Below are 21,020 nucleotides of genomic sequence, written 5' to 3' on the forward strand. Positions count from 1 at the left end.
TTTTAAATTCCCACAGCAGATAAGTCCCACTTTTACTGGCCTTGAAGGATACAACTGGAGCATATCTCATAAGTAATTGAAACAAAATGATAATATATGTTAAAAATAACAAAACAAGTGCAAATATAATAAAAACAAATACATACATATTTAAGATTGTTGCGGGAAAATTGGTGATGGTTCTCTTACAGGAAAATTGTTGTGCTTTGTTGAATTCTATGCATCAAGCTTCTGTCTGAATGCTTGAGCATTTAGAATTATAATTTAATCATTATAATATTTGGATGACTTTCAAAATAAAATTAATCACATTGATACCAGATCATATCAACTTTACTACAACAAGAAAACTGACATAATGAGCCCAATGGATACAGATCTGGTGTGAGTACAACGTGTGATGCAAATGCTACCATGCCGTTAGCCTCATTAGCCAGTTAGCTACCCATTTCTACACAACAGAGTCAGCACTATTTAACACTGGTGTCTGGGAAGAAATAGTTTATGATGTCAACAGAGAATCCTTTGTAGACCTACCATGTTTAACCTTGGCTGTCTACACGGGCTGTTAAGTCAGGGTCCCCCAAAGGTTGCTGCTTGGAATGGAGACAGCTTTAGGATTAAGAGCAAAAAAGGCTACTTCCAGAGTTTAATCATGATTCTCTTCCACAAACCCCCATATAAACAAATCAGATACAAAAGTTTCACCGATGCCATCAGGTGTTCAACTTTAGAGCCACAAAAGTCGTTTTTTGGCAAGTTCAGGTTGAAAACTTGTTCATGACAAGCTTATCTAAGCCAGACTTAACCCGTTAAATACTTGAAAATCTTTGATATGTCATTACAGAAACATCTGCAGTTGTAATTGTAAAATGCATTGATTGCTCTTATCAGGCACTTTGGGCAGACAACACATTATCCTCCCATTGAAACTGGCAGCGAATGCATTTTCCAACATTTATAGCCTTTAATCGTGACCTTTCCGGCCCATCAGCTTTAAATAAATCAGAATTAGAGTCTCTAAATGATCCGTTAGGGCTTGCCAGGTTTCTGAATATGGGAGAAGACTCTAAGCTGCTCTGTGACAAAATGCAAGCCATCATTTATCTGGGTAATGAGAAATCACAGAAATCCTCAAACGTATCATCGAGCAATGATACTATCCAAACATGTATAATAGAAAAGGAAAGGGCTGGCAGACCTTCTGTCTTTTAAAACCTATAAAGCCGCAGCATAAATTCTAAGGTAGATGAATGAATTTCCCTGAAGCACCATCATATTTTTTTCTCAGATAAGAGCAAGGCACTCCTATTATAAGAATTAAATGTGATAAGTCCCAAAGTAGCCCCATTCATCCTGAGACCTTTGACACAAAGTAATTAACAATTTGTGAGTTTGCTTTGTAGAAAACAATGATTCCCAGACTCTCAGAGGTTCCCCAGCCGAGTTATTTTAGTCTGTCTACCTCATGGGCTGATACAGTGACTCTGCACTGATCCCTTTGTCCATCAGAGAGACAGAGCATTTTCAGCTTAATGCAACTGGACCCAGGCTAATGACAGCAAATAGCCCTGTCGGCCAGATGACAGCAGCTGAGAACAATACTTAATGTTGACATCACTTGCTATGGGCATCTATTTCAGGTTTCTTCCTTTTATAGTGTGCCGCTGGAAATTGCTGTGTTGCTCCCCAGAGAAGGCTCATATAAAAGCTTTGCTGCAGGAGGTGACCCTCTGTGCTCCGGAGTCATTTCCTATCCCCTCAGACTCTTGCTTTGTTTCCCTGCTCACCTCTGTTTCCCTTCACAAGATGGCACCGAAGAAGATTGAACCAAAGAAACCAGAGCCCAAAAAGCCAGAGCCCAAGAAGGAGGCAGCCCCAGCTGCTAAGCCAGCTCCAGCTGCTAAACCAGCTCCACCTCCAGAGCCTCTACCCGAGCCCCCCAAGGAGCCCGAGTTTGACCCCAAGAGCGTCACTCTTGAGTACACTGCCGACCAGATCGAGGAGTTCAAGGAGGCGTTCAACCTGTTCGACCGCACACCAACTGGAGAGATGAAGATCACGTTTGCACAGTGTGGGGATGTGATGCGTGCTCTGGGCCAGAACCCCACCAACGCAGATGTCCTCAAAGTGCTCGGGAAGCCTCGCCCAGAAGATATGAGCACCAAAATGGTGGACTTTGAGACCTTCCTGCCAATGCTGCAGCACATCTCCCGTGCTAAAGATCAAGGCAACTTTGAGGATTTTGTGGAAGGGCTTAGGGTTTTCGACAAGGAAGGCAACGGCACCATCATGGGAGCAGAGCTGCGTCACGTCCTTGCGACACTGGGAGAGAGGATGACGGAAGACGAGGTGGACAGACTGATGGCTGGACAGGAGGATGCCAATGGATGCATCAACTACGCCTCCTTTGTTAAGCACATTCTCTCTGGCTGAAGGGACATTTAACCTCAAAGACTGTTGACTAAAATTCCGGGATCTTTACTTAAATTTTTGTCCAGTTAGAGGTGAGCATGTCACTCACTCTGTGACACTGTTTTGGTGTCAAGAAAAGCAATAAATGTTAGCCTTCAGACCCATGATTAGTTCTTTTTAATAACACTCTCAACTATAATGAAATGCCATTGAGATACAAATATGGACATCCTTAGAAATCTCCATTAATAAAGGAAATATGATTACAAGCTGCCTCACAAATGTCATTTCAGCACCGCCAACATTTAAATGTGAAGAGAAAATGATGATTCACCCAGGACTGCTGATAAAAGTGCTTATTTAGTGCCTATTCAACTTTGTACATCAACTGTGTTAATGTGATTAGGAAAAGTATTGTTTGCGCACGGAGAAAAAAAACTAGAACAGAAAAATAGAACAGATTTGTTTCTATTCTACCTTACACAAAGAGTGTTTGAATGAGTGTGCTTGCTTGTCATTGTGCTTGAGGGGCAGCTGCTGTGGATCAAGATATACTCCCACATTCTACACACACACACACACGCACAAATGCAAATTCACACACATGCACGTCCGCACACACACACACACATGTATGTCCATTTGACAACAACAGGACAGGTGCTAAAAGGACAGACGCTCATCCCTTTGGCAGAGGCTGACATGACAATTAGGGGCATGTCCAAGCTTCTGAACTGAGGTGGCCCTGCTGGGTCCCCAGTGCATCAAGCAAGTTCTCATACACACACAAATACACATTTGGGTCCCAATAAAATTTACTTATCTGTACATGTATCATGAATTGTCTTCCTGTGCATAACTACAGAAGTGCTAAAACTATTTAACACATTTTTTTTTTCTTCTTCATTCTCATTTTCTAAATTAAGTTCTCATATTATCTAATTTTCTCAATTGCATATTTCTAAGCTTTACTAGAAGCTTTACTCTCTGCTATCTAATGGGCAGCCTGACACACCACCTTCTGGCTAATTATAGTGTTTGACCTACTGATTTCCTTTTTAGACAGCCTAAAAGTTATTTTGAAAAAAAATGCTTTTATCAAAATAGCAAGATGGATTGTGCCATCATTTTGAGATAAAAAGGTTCATTTTCTCAAGATAATGAGTGAAATTATACTAGCATCTAGAGAAACAATTTAAGTTATTGTAAGTTATTGAGAAAACAAGATTCTTTTGTTGACATCACAGAAAAAAATTATTCCATCATCTTTAGAAAACAGGACCTGCTTTCAACACTATAAAGTGTGACTGCAGTTGATAACTATCAGAAAAACACTTGTGAATGGCTGTGAAATGTGATTGTGATTTCCAGTAAGTGTGAAACAGCAGGGTTTGATTTGAGACAATGCTACCCTGTTAGAGTTTATGCACTCTTCTAGTTAGTATGTAGTGTATGTAACAATCTTCATGAACATGCAGTTAAAAAAAATTCCAATTGAAGGCACAGCATGTCTCTTTTCCTTTCTTTTGTAGCTTAAATCTTTTAAAACTAAAAATATTGAAATATTGCAAAAATCGATTTAAAACTATTACTTGGCTATTGCTTCATTGCAGGGAGGTTCTTGGTGAAATTCTTTGGCTGGTCCGGGGCCTTTCTCAGTGGAGTTTTCTTATTCACCCTGTACTTATAAACAATGCTTTGTCTCTGTGTTAGTCCTGTGGTAGGCTAGTGTCCTGTTCAGGGGGGACCCTGCCCCTCGCTAATTGACAGGAGTAGGCTCCCACCGGTCACCCACGACACACTGGGTCAGTGTTTAAGATAATGAATGGATTGACCTCGGGTGGCCTGAGACAAGGGGAGCCAAGCCACCCCTGCCCACTCATTTGGACACACCCATGACAAAGCTGACTATTAAAGAGTTGATGTTATTTATGAACAATATTTTCTCAGTCTTAAAGTACCGACAGTACCGCACGCACTCCTTCCCTGATTTACTTGAACAGGAGTGAAGACATATTTTCTCAAACATCCACATGGAAAGCTTTTAAAGCTTCATTAAGCTTTTTCTACCACCAGGGAGAAAAAAAGACCTCTGATTGGATCACCACTTCTCCAGCTTTCTTCAAAAGTCAATGACACTCTTGCCCCCCATCATTTTAGACTGAGTAGGTAGCAAACATTTGACCTATTCATGTAATGGAAACGGCCACGGTTTATACGAGGGTCTGGTGAGAGCTGTTGGAACTCAACCTCACGGACCAGTGAGCTGTAAGAAGTAGAAAGCAGAGAAAGGGGAAAAAAAAGCTGCAGTGGAGTTGATAGTACACGGGAACCTACATGATGGGAAATCACTTACTCGATGTCAAAATCAGACCGGGAGTTATATGAAAACATAAAAGGTTGCCTGGGTGGTTTGGGATTTGAGGTTTAAAAGCACCAAGCTGCTTTTTGCAGGTTCACAATTTGAAAAACTCTAGAGTTTCAAGACCTTGCCCACAATTCTGTCCCTACCACATTAAGCTCAGATTCAATTTTAGATGATACACAACAACTTGTAAAAACTTGTACAATATATGCAAAACTTCTGCTAAATGGCACGGTACAATACTCAATGAACTTAAGAGACGTCTCTCTTTGTCTCCTTGACTCACAGAACATTCATACATGAGCTTTTTAAACATTACTTGTTTTTAACCCTCACCTAATGAAGTCCTTCCATAATACAAACACTAATAATTACACTGCCATACACAGGGGTGGAGCTGCAGTAGTTTTCTGCATAAAATGTTGGATTATCAAGGTTATCAGTGTAAAATTGTACAGGTTGTTGTTGTTTTTTTAACTTATTGCAGCCTGGAGCATGGATAGGCTATATTTCAGCAGGCTTTGCTGTTGTAGGAACATGTGTGGAGAGCAAAAGCAGGCAGAAGGCACACACGACTGACAGACAGCTGGAGTCGTGACCCAGGAGTTTCCGTGCTTCCCACTCAATTGATAAGTCTCTCTTCATTCATGTTGGGCTGTAAAAACCTCAAACCTGTTGACTCCTGATCTGGCTCTGCACATTATGTCCGTTTGTCATCGTAATCAGGCAAAATGTGATCTAGTTTCAACATAATAAATAAATAAATAAATAAATAAATAAATAAATAAAACTTGAATCAAAAAATATTTAGCATACTTTGAAAACACAGAAGCACAAGGGAAAAAAACACTGGACTACATGATCTGACTGAGGCAAAGATTTGACATACTGGCAAAATACCTGAACTAACACTGAGATGTAATTGACAAAGGATAGTATTCAGCTTCAGAGGTCACACTATGAGCTTAGTCAGCCAAGGATCAGACTATTGAATTGCATGTCAACAGCTCAGTCGAATCAAAATCAGACAAAGCATAGTTTGATTTACACACCCAGATAATGCGATTGCTATCGGACTATGGTTGGATTCGGCAAGACTCAGCAAGTCTCAGTACACCTCAAAATTCAGCCGGGAGAGGAAGTAGATGACCGTGAAAATTAGGGTCACTGTGCTCATACAGTCTATGGCTCCACACCGTGGCATACACCTCAGAATATAAAGAGCTACAGCTGCATCCATTTTTTGCCATTGTTGTTACAATGCTGCTTCAAAGGTTTGCTTATCAAAAAAAACGACATAGCACAACATGTCGAAGTGGAGTGAGACATTGTCAGCAAGAAGTACAATTCTCTTTCGTGCATGTCTAGACCCCCTGCTGTGACTTTACAATCAAGCTATGACCTTAGCCAGACCGCTGCGTGCCTGTAAATCTACTGACTGTTAAACCTAATAAGGGGCAATAGACAGGATGGAAACACAAGGACATGAGGAAAAACTATACGGGACCCTGAGCAAGAGTTACAAATGAAACAGGAAAAACGATGGAGAACATACAAGACAAGGGCCACTAAGAGGAACACTTAAAACCAGGAAACATACACAAGGTACACACACACTATAGAAAGGCTGACACATGACACAGTGGAGATCAGTAGGCCCTAATAAGTGTAAAACCTGAACCTTTATATCTTTAAACATGATATAGTTTAGAAAAAAAATTCTGAGCATAAAAATCAAACAAGTACTCTACCACAAGAAAGCCATAATGTTATGTCCCCTTATAAAGATGCAGGGTGTAGGATTTGCTTTTGCACAAGCTTTAATTTCAGTCTGTTTTATGATCAGAGAGAAAATTACTTACATGAGCTTTAAATAACGAACAGCTTTGGAGGTCTTTGAAATGAAGCAAAGTATTGTGAATTCAATGTTCCATAAAGAAAAACTGAATTGCACTTCACTGCAGGTTTATGGCCTGATTAGTTAACTTCAAATTACAAATTGGCACACAATAACACTCTCAAAACACCAGAGATGTTAAGTTTACCAGATACTCAACTCTCCCAGTTAATTGAGATCCAATCAGTAATAGCATTTTAATAAACACAGTGAGAATCTATTCTTGGAGCAGTGTGGAAAGAGTAGGAAGATGCAGCTAAATAGGCAGAAGTGGCACTTAGTCTATGCAGCTGTCAAGTATATGCAAAAGAGCTTCTTAGTGCGCTGGGCATCCAGCTCCATACCCGCTTGAGAGGCAGCCAGTAATTTGCTCCCTTCGTGATTAATCAGCAGCTGTTAGCTTTAAAGTCCTTTGTCAAATATGTGCAGCTCTTGGCTGAGAGGATCCACCAGCTTGTGTACATAACTTTTCATTTGTAGTTGTGTGGAGGATATCCGGCACAAATGGTGGACGCAGCGTGATAAATGTTCATTAACTGTGTCAAGCAGTGGTGCCTCTAATTTTCATAGCCATGATTTCTGTCTTTGTCAGAGTTTTAGAGTGCGTGATATTAAAATGTCACAAATACAAACTGCTCACTGCATGGCTCTAACAGCCCAGGTGGCTGCATAAAACACACACACAAATACACACACATTTGCACAGAAACACCGAGCTACATTCCTCATTTCGAGTGGAAATATGTAAGACCCTCATATTCTGACAAGGCCAACATGTGGTGTGTGGTGCCAAGTAGTTATTGCTGTAACAATCTTGCACAAAACATATTTTTGGCGTCAAACTGTGTAACAAGGCCTGAGTTGTCTCTAACTATGAGTTTTATGTTCCTATACCGGCCTTGTCATTGCTGTTTATCTTTTGCCAGACATGTATCACATTGCATTCTGGGAAATAGAAACCTCATGTCTCATTAGAATCTGTTGGCACAAAATAAAATCTGCCTTTTATTTCACACAATATTCTGGGAACAGGCACAGTTTCCGTGAAGACCGCTCATGTTCAATTCAGCACTGCTGAGCTCAGCAGTTGCAAATTACCACAAGGGTATAACATGAAGAGAAATGACAAGCTTGACTTTTAATAAAATAAAGAAAAGTAAAATAAAGTAAAACAGAATAAAATGAAATAAAATAAAATAAAATAAAATAAAATAAAATAAAATAAAATAAAATAAATATGTGCCAAGGTCAGGAGCAGCCTGCATCATTTAATGGCAGCCGATCATTTTTCATAGGGAGCAACAAACCCACCACCCGATTAAGAATACATGAGCTCATTTCTGATGGAGACTTTGAATTACAAGAGCATGAATCATTTATCAATAAAGCCTCATATAGTGAGAGAATTCTTTAAATAGGTTGAGGTGTCAGTTCAGACCTATAGGCCACAAACCCCATGAACCCTCAGTCATTTCTCTATGTTTAAATACTCCTATCTGTAGTGAGGCATAGACTGTGTAAGTAGACCATGTAACCGTCTTGATGTTATGTTGTTCGTCAAGGCTTTTATGGTTCCTCAAACGGGCTGTGAGGAGTTTGAAAGTGATTTTGAAAAAGTCTCCCTTGTAGATATATGCCTGATCATAATCCACACTTTAAAATGAGATTATCAGCACCAATATTGCTTATGACAGGTTATTTTAAATTGCTACTTCTTAGCCTCCATTTCAGGTCATCCAAGACCAGATTGATTTACGACACCTCTGGGTTTCTATGACAACACCAAGTCGGCTGACAAAGTTTAGTAGTAGGAAGAGATAAAACACAGAGATCTGTGTTTTTCTCTGCTAAAACAATGTCTCTGACTATGACTTTTGTATGTGTGCTAATGTAGTGTTAATTAGCCTTTAGCTCCAGCTGTATCACTCTATAAAACAGGGGCAAAGCTGTTTGTGATAATGTCCATTCCAACCCCCAGTCAGCAGTTATTCTGCAGTGGTCTGTTCAAACTTGAGAGTCTATCAATAAAATGAAGAGTGAAGTTATGTTAGCTCTGTTTGGTAAATGACTGGCAGGACATAGCTAACCAGGATTTACTAACATTACACATGACACACGTCTTAGAGCACCAGACTGTTAGCTGTGCTAAATATGAATGGTTACTTAATAACTTACAAACTATCAGAGTTTACTTGTTGTCATGTTAGCCTACAGATACATGGGAGTACAGGGCTGACAATGTTGCTAACTGTAGCGCAACGTAACTGTACTGATAAATACCTTACCTCAGTGCCTTGTATCCAGTAAAAAGTTGCCTTGAACATAAAAAAAAATGTTACAATCCAACTTCTATTTAATTGAAAAACAAACACATGCCTCACTAAAATTAATTTACAACAGTGTGCAGAGACTCTGGGCCAGAAGGTGGCAAGAGAGTCAAATTAAACAGATACTCCTTATAGCATCATCAAATTTGGCATTCATAGTAACCACCATCTTGTTTTTGTGGGTGAATTAGACAGCATTGTGCCCCCGTGGTACCCACACATAAGTCAGAGGAAGCCTCTATTTCTTTCCTATAGCTTCTTTAATTCTGTTTAATCCTTTACTTGGCTCCCCTCTGACCACTGTATGAAATTGCACCGTAAAAACTAAATTAAGTGTATTTGTCTTGAGTCAATTAAAAACTATGTCATTAGACTTGACAAATAGGGAAAATTATCATATTACAAATAGTTAATAAAGTCTGAATCGCTTGTGATAATTGAAGAAGTAAAAAAAAGGGGATTAAATTTTAAAAAATTGCATTTTTCAACAGGAAGTAGAGAAAAAATACCATTAGCATAAAGATTCACTAATACTATGTTGTCATTTTAAGGTGTCTGACACGGTGGTGGGGGGAGGTATTGGTAAACACCCTTTTTTGCAAATAATATCAAAATCAAGCCAGGTTAAAAAAAAAAAAAAAAAAAACTAGAACCAAACTAGCAATGAGATGAGTCACCACTTCATCCATAGGGGGCACCAAAATCAACACAAGTAAGTATCCTTTTTGCTAGGCGCCGCCCTGTTGGCTATGGCTGCTTTTTGCAGCAGCTCTCTCTTCTTTGTCCGTTTCTTGTCATTTTTCGTCTCTTTTTCGTCATCTTTGTATTTGGAGTGGATCATTACTTTGTATGGCTCATTTGTTGGTCATGGACATCCCTTCTTCCCTACTTTTTCTCCTGTGTTTATCTGGAGATCCTACATGTAACCATAGCTGCATTGTTTACACGTGAACCCAGCTGTTAGCAGCCTGTAGCTTGTCAATGCTAACTGGTGTAAGGCATGATGTCTTCCCACAAGGTGAGGAGAAGGAGGTGAGGATGACATGCTGGTTCTCAGGTTAGAGCTAAGAAGTGACGACATGGACCTGTCCTTCCATCCATTCTTATTGGGAACATAAGATCAATCTCCAATAAGATGGACGAGCTAGCTGTGCTAACCGAGCAACAGAGGGAATACCAGAGGGCAGAGTAGCATCATGCTATTCACAGACATGGCTAACAGAGCAAACATCAGACACCAACGCCACACTGGAAGAACTTCACCTGCTGTGAGCAGACAGGATACTGGAGACAGAGATGGAGCATGACTGAAGAAGCTCAGTCCTGGACCCTGTGGAGGTGGAGGCTGGATGAACTGGAGAATGATGGACAAGCTGTCATTGTCTATTTTCTTATGGACCTTTTTGCACTTTTTATACACTTGCTTACTTTCGTTTTCTTGATTGCTGCTGTGACTTCAATTTCATTGTACTTGTTACAATGACAATTAACTTCTATTCTATTCTATTCTATTCTATTCTATTCTATTCTATTCTATTCTATTCTATTCTATTCTATTCTATTCAGCTGTCTGTTCTTTATTTGTGAAGAAGGACTTAAATGCCACAGTGATGATGGGCAGTTTTTTTTTAACTGGCACTCAATAATTAAAAACATATTGGAGAAGGTGCATCTCCACTTCCAAAGAGAGGTGTTTTGAATCAGTGCAGTGAACTGATTTAGTCAGGATAAACTGCTGAGTGGGACATGGTGTTCTTTCTACTACATGAATCAAAGCCATGCTGCAGATTCAGACTACTTTGCGCTCCATTTATTCAGTCACCCTCCGACTTGCTGATATGGTCATTATAATGCACAACACCAACCAGCTTGTTAGCACTAATGGCATTAGTGTGCATGTGTCCTGTTGACTGATGACTGTTAAGTAATCACACCGATGCTGTGCTCAACGGAAATTATGGTAAGATTTGTAGTGAACCAATTCTTTGCATCAAGGCTGATTTTGTCCGTATTCACCGTGGAATTCTGTCCTGGAGCTTGCGAGTTCTTCAAACAAAACAATTAGGCGGATTAATCAAATAACTGGTATTCTCCTGGGGGCCAGTGAATGCATAATCAAGGTGGTAAGTACATCAATTATAGAAAAAATTGATGCAGTTTTTTAATCACATGTTACTTAGGATCTTAAGAAACCAGTTGAATTCAAAAACGTTATGAAACAATGTTATCCAATGCTTGGCCCTCTGAAAAGGCCTTTTTTGTACACAGTCCAGCATGACATATAGCAAAGCCTCTATACAATAAACACTCTCTTTCCCCACAGCTGCTTTCATTACCGTTCATTCAACACATACAGCATCCAGGGATCAATACTTCTTCACCTTGAGCGGTGCACAAGCCAGATTAGATGCAGCTCCAAGGACAATAATGAGTTCTTCTCACAAACACGTGAGTCCATAACATTTAAACTAATCTGCCTGAGAAAATCAAGGCCAGGTGCTGCAGTGCTATAACACTGCCTGTGATATTTGCATATAAATAGAGACAGTTTGTCATAAAGGAATCATTTCAAGCAATTAGTCTTCAATGTGATGTATGATTGGATTCTATGGATGAACGTGTTCCAATTCTATTTGGAAACATATCTGACAGTCCTCAAGGATTTCCATTTATTTTCTTTCTGTATTTCTTTTTGTTTATCCCATTTAAACTGCAAAATAAAAGCTTTAATAATTCTTACTGTTAGCCCCCATGCCCCATGTTTAAAATATAAAAAAGGACCCAAAACTATGTTCTAAACTCAAAAATTAAAGCTCCTGTGTGAAACTTTCAATCTGAATCGGGTTTTATTGACTTTTACATTGAACAGCCTCATGTTATTTATCTTATTTACACAGTGGAGTGTCACTTTTGCCTCATGTTCGTGTCTGTGTGTTCACTCTCATAAATCTCTGCCTACTTGTAAAAACTCCCAGTGCCACCTTTGTTTCTGTCTCCTGCCCCATGCATCCGTAGCTGAATCCACCTCACCCAGAGCGGCTACGCAAATGAGCACAAAGAGGCATCAGAGTAAATTTAAATTACTTTTCAACCAACCTTAAAGGTAGGGTCTGCAGGTATTATCTTGATTTATTAGTAAACAAAAAATTCAAACTGGGCTCTTCCTCCTTAGCTCAGTGCCAACAGCAGCACACACCTACAGCCTCCAACCCTGAATATGTGAACACATTCACCAGCCAACAAATTACAAACAAATTTGGAATGCATGAAATACTTGAAAGGTAAATGTGGGAAATGTGTTTCTGATGCTCACTACAGCTTCTTCTAATTGCCAAATTTGCACCACCCGAGAAGAACTTGCATGGTCTTGCGTTTTTACACTCCTGAAAAAATTGTCGTTTTCTTTCTTTACATACAGTTGTATGTACGTTTATTCAAACCAACACCGCTATTCTGTACAACTTTGATATATATATAATATATGACAACAATGATAAATATATGTGTGCAACTCAACTTTTTTTAAAGCAAGTTACTAGATGTTTTTGATTCTTGAGGAACAAAATATTTCTCTTCTTGGACAACATAAAGAACTAAAAAGATACTGCATAATTAAATCAATAAGTCTTAAAAAAAACCCACAATTTTTACACAAACTGTTCCATGGTACAAATGATGTACATTGCGGGAGAAACTGAAAGACATGCTTGTATCGTATGATTTCAGCCTTCCCTAAGTGATCACATACCACTCCATAATTACCGTAATGATGCTGGGTTTTCTTTTCTGGTTTACTGTTGGATGGGGTTTGTAATTCTCCCAGATTTTCCAACAGCCTCAAAATATCAGCATTAATTAAAGTGAAAAAGTGCCTTCATGCGTCATAGGCAGAAGAGAACATCATCGATCTAGTTTGTCTCATTAAAAGTTCTAGAAATAACTCGAGAGTCTGGTTAAAAGGAAGGTGTTGGAGAGTTAGTTTGGAGATACAGCTTCTACCTTGTGTGCTGGATTTTTCTTTTCCCTTTTATATCTTTGGTCCATCTTATCAACGGCTGGTGATGATTTATTGGGGTGTTTGTGTACAATTTAGGTAAGCGCCTATGTTGATGTAATGTCAGAAGTGGTTGGTATAGACATGTATGCTAAACCACTCCCACTCCTTGAGCAGTTTTGCCTACTCATGCCCTGTTGTTGGCAGCAAAAAGCAACACAGCAAATGTCCATGCTGATGTTTTTCCACCTCTACCTCCATTGAACAAACTGTAAGGTTGCTAATCCTCTACTGAAGCTAAATTCCCACTTTTTTTTTTTGACAAATTGATTTAAAATTTTTGGCTAAGAGACAAATTAGCAGCAATATATATATATATATATATATATATATATATATATATATATATATATATATATATATATATATATATATATATATATATATATATATATATAGCATGATGTACAGGTGTTATTTTGGACCCAACAGAAATCCCAAAGGCATCCACTTTTGGATTGTTGGACTACTGAAACTTCATCTGTTTTATTTTCCTTAATAATTGGCTTTACTGTTGTTGTTGGTCAATGTTCGTCTATTGTCTTTAATTTATCATTCATCAGTCTTTTCTGCTTTGCTGAACAAAAAGTTATCGTTTTAGACCAGACCATTAACTTGATTCACACTGGCAGAGTTATTCTGCTTTAAAAAAAATGACTTTATAGCTTTTTTTTTTTTTTTAATCCAGATAATATTAAAAAACATCAGTCAAAAACAAAACTTTTTGATTATTTACATAAAAATGTCTCTAGATTTTCTTTGCCTCCAAAAACACAAAAGCAGTCCAAGACAACAACACTAATGCAATGTCTGTCCAATGTTTTATAATAAGACCACGGCTTAAAACAGAGCCACCACTAAACCATGTTTCACCTTTAAAAGATCCTTCATTTGACACTTATAATCCTAGCTGGCCTATAAATAAAAATAATTTCTGAGTGAGGACACACTTTTTTCCCTGCTCCATGCCTGCCTGACTGCCTATAGGGAAGGTGAGCCCTTGTCTAAACCCTCCAGAGATGTCTCCTTTGTCACCTGAGCTGCAGGAGGCTATTATTTTTCTGTGGGTTCTGCTTCTCAACAAAGAAGTCACGCTGACAGGCAGCTGAAGCTTAAAAACCTCGGCAGCTCCTATCAGACAAAAGCAGGCAAAATACCAGTCTGACATGTAGGTCTAAACTTCTGATATGAAAATATTGATTTGAATGTTGCTTTCACTATAGAACAGTTTTTAGGTTTTTATGATTTTTGTGTTGGACTTGTATTCAACAGAATCAAACAACAGAAACAGAAGAGTCAGAAAAACTGATCATTCACTTTTTATGAGAATCTCTGCTTGATCTCTTTGGGTGTCAACAACATTGCAAAAGTGCGGTTTGGAAAAAGCAATAAAAAGTTGTATTTTACATTAATGATTTCAACTAACTGACCCTTCACCTTTAGTTTAAAATTGAATGTTCACAATAAACTGGCCAAAGGCGCTGAAGTGTTTGTATCAGAGCACTGCTCAGAGCTTCACAAAGCCAAAAGGTTAGAAGAAACACAAGATTTTAGTTTTTCGACTTTTAACTAAATAAACCATACATTCTTTTGATTTTTTTAGTAGCTTTTACAAATCCTAGTGACAACTCAACACGGTGACAGTCTTTTTTCAACATTATGTGCATGCTTGAAAAAAGTGTTTTACAAGATATTTAAGTTTCATGTGGTAGGTCAAATAATAAAGGTTACACAAAGTTAACTTTTTAAACATAATTAATTGGGATAAATTTGCAATTCAATAGTAATAAAACATATTTTTGATCACTACAATTTCATAATTTTGCATTTCAAGGGAGTCATTATGCCAAATAACAATGTCAAACAGTTTTTTAGCAGTGTCTGGACTTTGGCATCAATCATAAATGGAAAAGGTTATTTGTCAAATGTTTGCAGATGATACAATCATTCATGTGTCTGCAACTTGTCAAATGAATTAAAAAATCTTCACTAATAGATGCTTTTTTTTTCTTTTTTTTTTTCTTTCTTTTTTTTTTAAATTTTGCTGCATTGCTACACTGCAGCCTGAGGATGTCTCTTTGAACCAAATTTCTAATAATATTCATGTACCTGTAATTAGTTGTCCCCCATTTAGCTAACAGTCTTAAATTTGTCGTCATCTACATGTACACACTCTAGATCAGTGCTCTGCAGGCCTTTGTGGTTTGGTTGACATGAGTCTGATCCACTGCGCCTGCATGCTTAGCTTGTTGGTCATAGCATCAACTCAAAGTACTTGTGACGCTTCCATTTGACATAACATTACAATAACATCTGACCTGTCCACTGAGTTGTCTAAGACTTTTTTAAGTTGAAGTTGGTGTCCAATACAGAGGCAGCAGTAAGCAGATGCTGTATCAAAAGACACAATATAGCATGTTATTTCAAAAATATCACCCATACATTTAGGACCTAATGGCAACACTATTAACAATTTATGATGACAATATTATACAAAAACATTGTTACATTTTTCTAACAGGAAAAAATTGATTTGCTACACATAAAAAGATAATAAAATAAACTGAATTTGACAACCAAACAGCGTACATGACTGTTCATCTGCTGCTAGTCGTTGTGATTGGGCATGTTCATTGAGCATTTTATTCAGCTGTGAGAATCCTACCAAACCTTTTTTTTTTTTTAAATGTATTTATGTGGGTGTGCATAAATCAACACAGATATTAGTTTTCAAACTGACATGTTTTCAAACCCCTTATGAAAGAAAATAAAGTCCCCTGCTGACAAAAACAACTTTGCTTCAAAGTAGCACATTCAAATATAAGTGGAAGTCTGCTAAAATATCCCACAAACAGGGAAACATGTCGACGCCAAGTGCCCTGAACATCCGTGTCAATCACAGGGAATTAAGTCATTCAGTTGTACGTCGTATTGATGTCTTGCAGTTCTAAAAGGGAACACTTAATGTAAATCTATGTCCTCAGGTCTAATCCTAATTGAGCGTTCTAGACAGTGTTTTCTTTTTTTTTTCCGCAGTAACTGAGAAACCATTGTAGGGATTACAGACACAGCCCACGGCCAAAACATCTAAGTAGCACTAAGAGGAAACACTTTTTTACGTTTCTTATTAAACATTGCAAATTTGCGTAGCTACAAGTCTGCTTTGAATTCTAATATGAAACCGACTTCACTTACACTTTTTCTTTCTCTCTCATAGGATCAGATTATCGGTTATTCATTGTTTTCCTGACCCCTGCCAACTTCCCACTGAACCTGTGTCTGATGATTTACCAAGTGATTTTTTTTTTCCAGGCACAGGAAGAAATCACAAGTGATAATTGTAGGGAAAATAATTAATTAATCTGCTGAAGTAGTTCGGCTTTGTTACTGTAATGAGGGTGCTGATTTTCCATGTGGCATTAATTTCTTTTGATCACTAAGCTTCAAGAAAAATACATTAAATACTAGCATCAGTCAGAGCCACGAGCCACTGAGGAAAAAAAAAAAAGACTGTTGAGTTCTCTACCCAAACAGGGATGCTTGTGTGATGAAGTGATTTATCAGTGGAATTGGCTTTAAAATATTTGCTGTGGATATATACACACGGTGGATTAAGTGAGAGGTAAATGATGGCAGCTGTTGCTGAGACTGAGTGGACGGTTGACAGATGTTCCTAAAGCTGGAAACCACTTCAATCACACCTTAATGCATTCGCAATGCTTAAACACCAAACTAGGTCTCACACTATTTGGTGTCAAGATTTGATTTTTAGAGAAAATCTGCCTGCAAATACATAAAAAGGAGCTTGTGTTGGCTTCTACACAAGCATTTTTTTGAAAATCACTTTCATTTCAAAAATTTCAAATAAAAAATAAATCAGAACTCAAAGCAAAAAGAAACTATCTGACACTTGTATTTCATTTCACATTTTGAAGATTTGTTGGGATCTGAACCTAACTATTTGATGCCCTTTTTGCTATCAAAGTCAAACCATTGTAGTTTCATTGGTTTATAAAGCTCACTCTGAGTGTATAGACAAAAGACCTTCTACATCTGAGCAGGTATTGGTTAACAGCTATCTTAACAGGGTCACTGGGGCCAGCTATACAGACCATTGTTCCTTCAGCGAAGGCAAGATAGAAGTCGTGTCATCCTTCAGGAGTGACGATAGGCACACCCTATTCTTTACCTGTCCTCACAAGTGATGAGCTGTGCTTTGCTTATCTCCATGGCAATTCATTCTGCACTCAAACAAGAGAGAGAAAAAGTTGTTTTAAATAGCTGTGTGCTTTATTAACAGTGACACCCACAGATTGGATCACTTCTTTTATATTGAAGCATCAAGTTACCAACGTCAGAGGTGATTTAAAGAGATAAGAGTGAATCTATCTTTACATGTCAAACGCACTCTGACACCTTGAGTAGAGTAGTTTTGATTGTAAGTGCATGGCCTCTGTATGTGTGTGTGTGTGTGTGTGTGTGTGTGTGTGTGCGTGTGTGTGTGTGTGTGTGTGTGTGTGTGTGTGTGTGTGTGTGTGTGTGTGTGTGTGTGTGTGTGTGTGTGTGTGTGTGTGTGTGTGTGCATACATGCTAAAATATACCAAGGTTCCACACTCTTTAGCAGAAGTTCCACAAACAACAAATCTTGGAGGTCTCGCAGTCCAATCTATGAAAGGCTCAGGAAACATTGGACACACATTGTTATCTCCGAGGGTAGTGGTTATAGTAGCAAGGAAATTTAACAGTTTTCACTAGTCATGCACTGCCAATGTTAGGGATAGCAGTTTTCACCTACCCTACTTCCACTTAAAAAAAATATATTCAACTTGAGTTCATGGACTGTTTTCTTTCTGATCCTCTGGCTGTGTAAGATGCTTCATTCTGATTGGTCAAAACCAGAAGTAAACTCGCCACATTGAGTGTCGTAATATTTTCTCGTCACTGCCTTTGCTATTTACACTATTCCTATTTTTGTATTATGTTTTGTTGGTTTGTTTGTTTGCTAATTTGTCTTTTCATTTTATTTTATTTTATTTATCTTTTTTTTTCTTTCTTGAACCTCTTATAAGACCGCTTGGTTAAGTTATGTTTTTAAAGGTGCTAAATTAATAAAGTTGTTATTATTATTATTATTATTATTATTATTATTATTATTATTATTATTATTATTATTATTATTATTATTTATTTATTTATTTTTATTTTTTATTTTTATTTTTTTTAAGAAAATCTCTTTTTTTTAAATAAAATTACATTGCATCTGCTAATATGTGCACTTGATATTTAATTACATGATAGTTTGTATATAACATGATCCTGTTATGCCCCACCTTAAGGTAGACCTAGTTGACTAATAACAATCCACAGATTTAACTTTAGAAATAGCAAAGTGCACCTTTAACAGAAAATGTGATTTATTTATAATACTCCTCAAAGCAAACACTCAACACAAACATAAATGAACAAAAACAACATCAAGTTTTGAGGGCCACGCGTTTCTCGTTACCAATATCCCTCTTTACTGAGACCCTGTTTCCTGCTGTATCCACTATAGTGTTCTCTGAATAATAAGCCTGAAGAATAGTTTAAATTTTTTCATCAACCAGGGATTTTTTTTTTTATTGTTCCTACAAAAAATTTATCAAAGGACACTTTGCAATAGGGGTGTATCTGGACATTGCTTAATTTCATAATGTTTACTACAACTCATCAATTTTGAACCTGTTTCATATGAATTTAAGAGATTACACAAAAGAGCTTAACATGTATAAAACTGGGCAGTTAATGTATGAATTCTTTCACTGCTTACCTGACTCTGCTGCTTCACTCCTGGACTTAGCCAAGATAACCCTTTCCTGGCTGCCGCTTTCTATATGATAAGAAATACTCGAGTGGCCTAGAAAGCGAATAAGCTTCTCCTTTTTTTAACCTAATACAAAAAAAATTGAATGTGTGGATGATATTAGCTCCTGGACTCAATTTCAAACTCTCAATGTGTCCTAGTGGGTAGAGCGCTGCTTTTTGAAAAGGAGGAAAAGAGGAGCTGATGTGATTGTTACCGGTCCCTAACAATCCGTAACACACCCTCTGAAATGCAATGTATGATAATTTATTCTTCTGAATTCCAAACCATTACCAAGCGCTCTGTGAGTGCACGGCATGCCTCCAGCCAAGAGCGTACCAAAAAAGAAAAAAAAAAAATCTGCCTCGCTGTCTGCCCCCTGCACACTCCCCTTCGCCTTGAGCTGTTTCCCATGAATCCCATGATTCACGGACATGAGGCTCTAAACGAACATAAATCCATACAAACTGCACTTTCTAATGAACTCATTAGGGTGGAATATTTTTTGTAGCATAGCACAGGCTGGATGCTAAGAAAGCAGCAGGTGATTCTTAACATGCTTACTGGATGTGTGGAAACTCAGCATGCAGCCAAAAATCTCCAATAGTCCTGCAGCCCCCTGGAGTTCCAAACATCCCCCATAGAAGATAAAAAAGTTGTATAATTTGTATGAAAATGTGGACGTGTACTGGTTTGATAGCCTGCACCCATTCTGTAAAATATATAATAAAAAATGCATAACATCAGTGGTGAAATATTTTATGGATATCATGTTTAAATGTTTTAAACAGATGCTTTAATGATTTATAATCACATGAGCTGTACTCATTTTTCACCCATTGCCTGCAGCTGCACAGATTTGACAACTGTCTATCAACTGGATCCTATTTACTCCAGCGCTGGCAGCATGTCTTCATATTTAACAAGAGGGCTCCTGCAATGTGTTGTGACTGGGTTTCTCTCTCTTTCTGCTGCCTCATTTGTTCCAGCACAGACACAGACAGGCAGTACCTTAATGTAAATATTAAAGCCTGCTCCAGCTCCTCTCCCACAGAGTACAAAGGGGAGCAGGAAATGTAGCATTAACGTGGATAAAGAGTAAATCCACAAGAAACCTGGCGCAGACACAGATGAACAGATCCTGCAGCATGCAACAGCTACTCCACATAGATCTTGCTAAAGAAGCTACGACTGCATCAGCTGTGAGAACCTCTTGACTGAGCGATCCAGCTTCTATGCAGTGGCCAGACGTCCCTGTTTTGACTGCCTCTCCACAGGTGAAACTGTCCTGGTGATATCTGCATTTTTTAAAGCCACTGTGAGAAATATACAAACCTTATATTTTCTCAATTCATAATTTATAGTTTGGACAGAATAGACATTCTAAAGCTCCCATGAGGAACTTTTGTTTGAATGAATTTTGGCACCCCCTGTGGACAAGTGGAATAGACTATCTCAAACATTCTCACTTTTATATAACAGCCCATTCATAACCAGCAAATAAAAACAAGATAGCCCGTGCCAAAACTGGTCATGTTGCCCCTTGTTAGCACACACTAACTACAAATTTGTCTAGCTTTACTGCTCTTTTGCTGAATTAGAACCTTAGGCTCTTCCTCCTTCTGTGACTGACCCAAAAATCAAATGATTACAAAAGAAAAGCAGAGGTTTAAAAAAAGAGGCTCAGAGGGGCTTGTGGGACTGTTAAACATACACAACAGATACCGCTTAAATGTACAAGAATATTAGTTTATACAAAACCACATGACAGGAACCTGTTGTTTAGGAGATGGGGGGGCATAAAGCAGGTGTAAGGAAGAGAGTGGAGTGGGAGGGACTGAAACTTCCAGCATTGGTCACAAGGAGAGAAACAGCAGGAGAGAGGAAAGAGAATTTTAGATTAGAGACTGAAACTAGCATTTATTTATTTATCTATTTATTATTATCACTATATTACCATTAGTTTTATGAAATGAGGCCTCCAGATTTAACTTAATCTTAGTTAACGTAATCTTAGTCATTTACCATGAATTGCAAACACTGAATATGGACAAAAAAAGCAGCACCATCATTGTCCTTGTTCTTGGCAAGGTGGCATTATTTAGGGAAAACATTTGCAA

At 38.1% G+C, this 21,020-nt stretch overlaps 1 protein-coding gene across 1 annotated transcript; it reads left to right on the plus strand.

Moving 5' to 3' along the window:
* The first annotated feature begins 1,758 nt into the window (after nt 1–1,758).
* Nucleotides 1,759–2,436, plus strand: LOC141805376 (myosin light polypeptide 6). Its single transcript, XM_074690411.1, has one exon. The coding sequence runs from the start codon at nt 1,810–1,812 to the stop codon at nt 2,434–2,436; it is 627 nt and encodes a 208-aa protein (XP_074546512.1). The 5' UTR covers nt 1,759–1,809.
* Nucleotides 2,437–21,020: the final 18,584 nt, after the last annotated feature.

Source organism: Halichoeres trimaculatus, unplaced genomic scaffold (assembly GCF_033239565.1).
Source record: "Halichoeres trimaculatus isolate MK-OKI-2021-1 unplaced genomic scaffold, fHalTri1.1 fHalTri1_scaffold_16, whole genome shotgun sequence".
In the NCBI taxonomy this organism is placed as follows: Eukaryota; Metazoa; Chordata; class Actinopteri; order Labriformes; family Labridae; genus Halichoeres; species Halichoeres trimaculatus.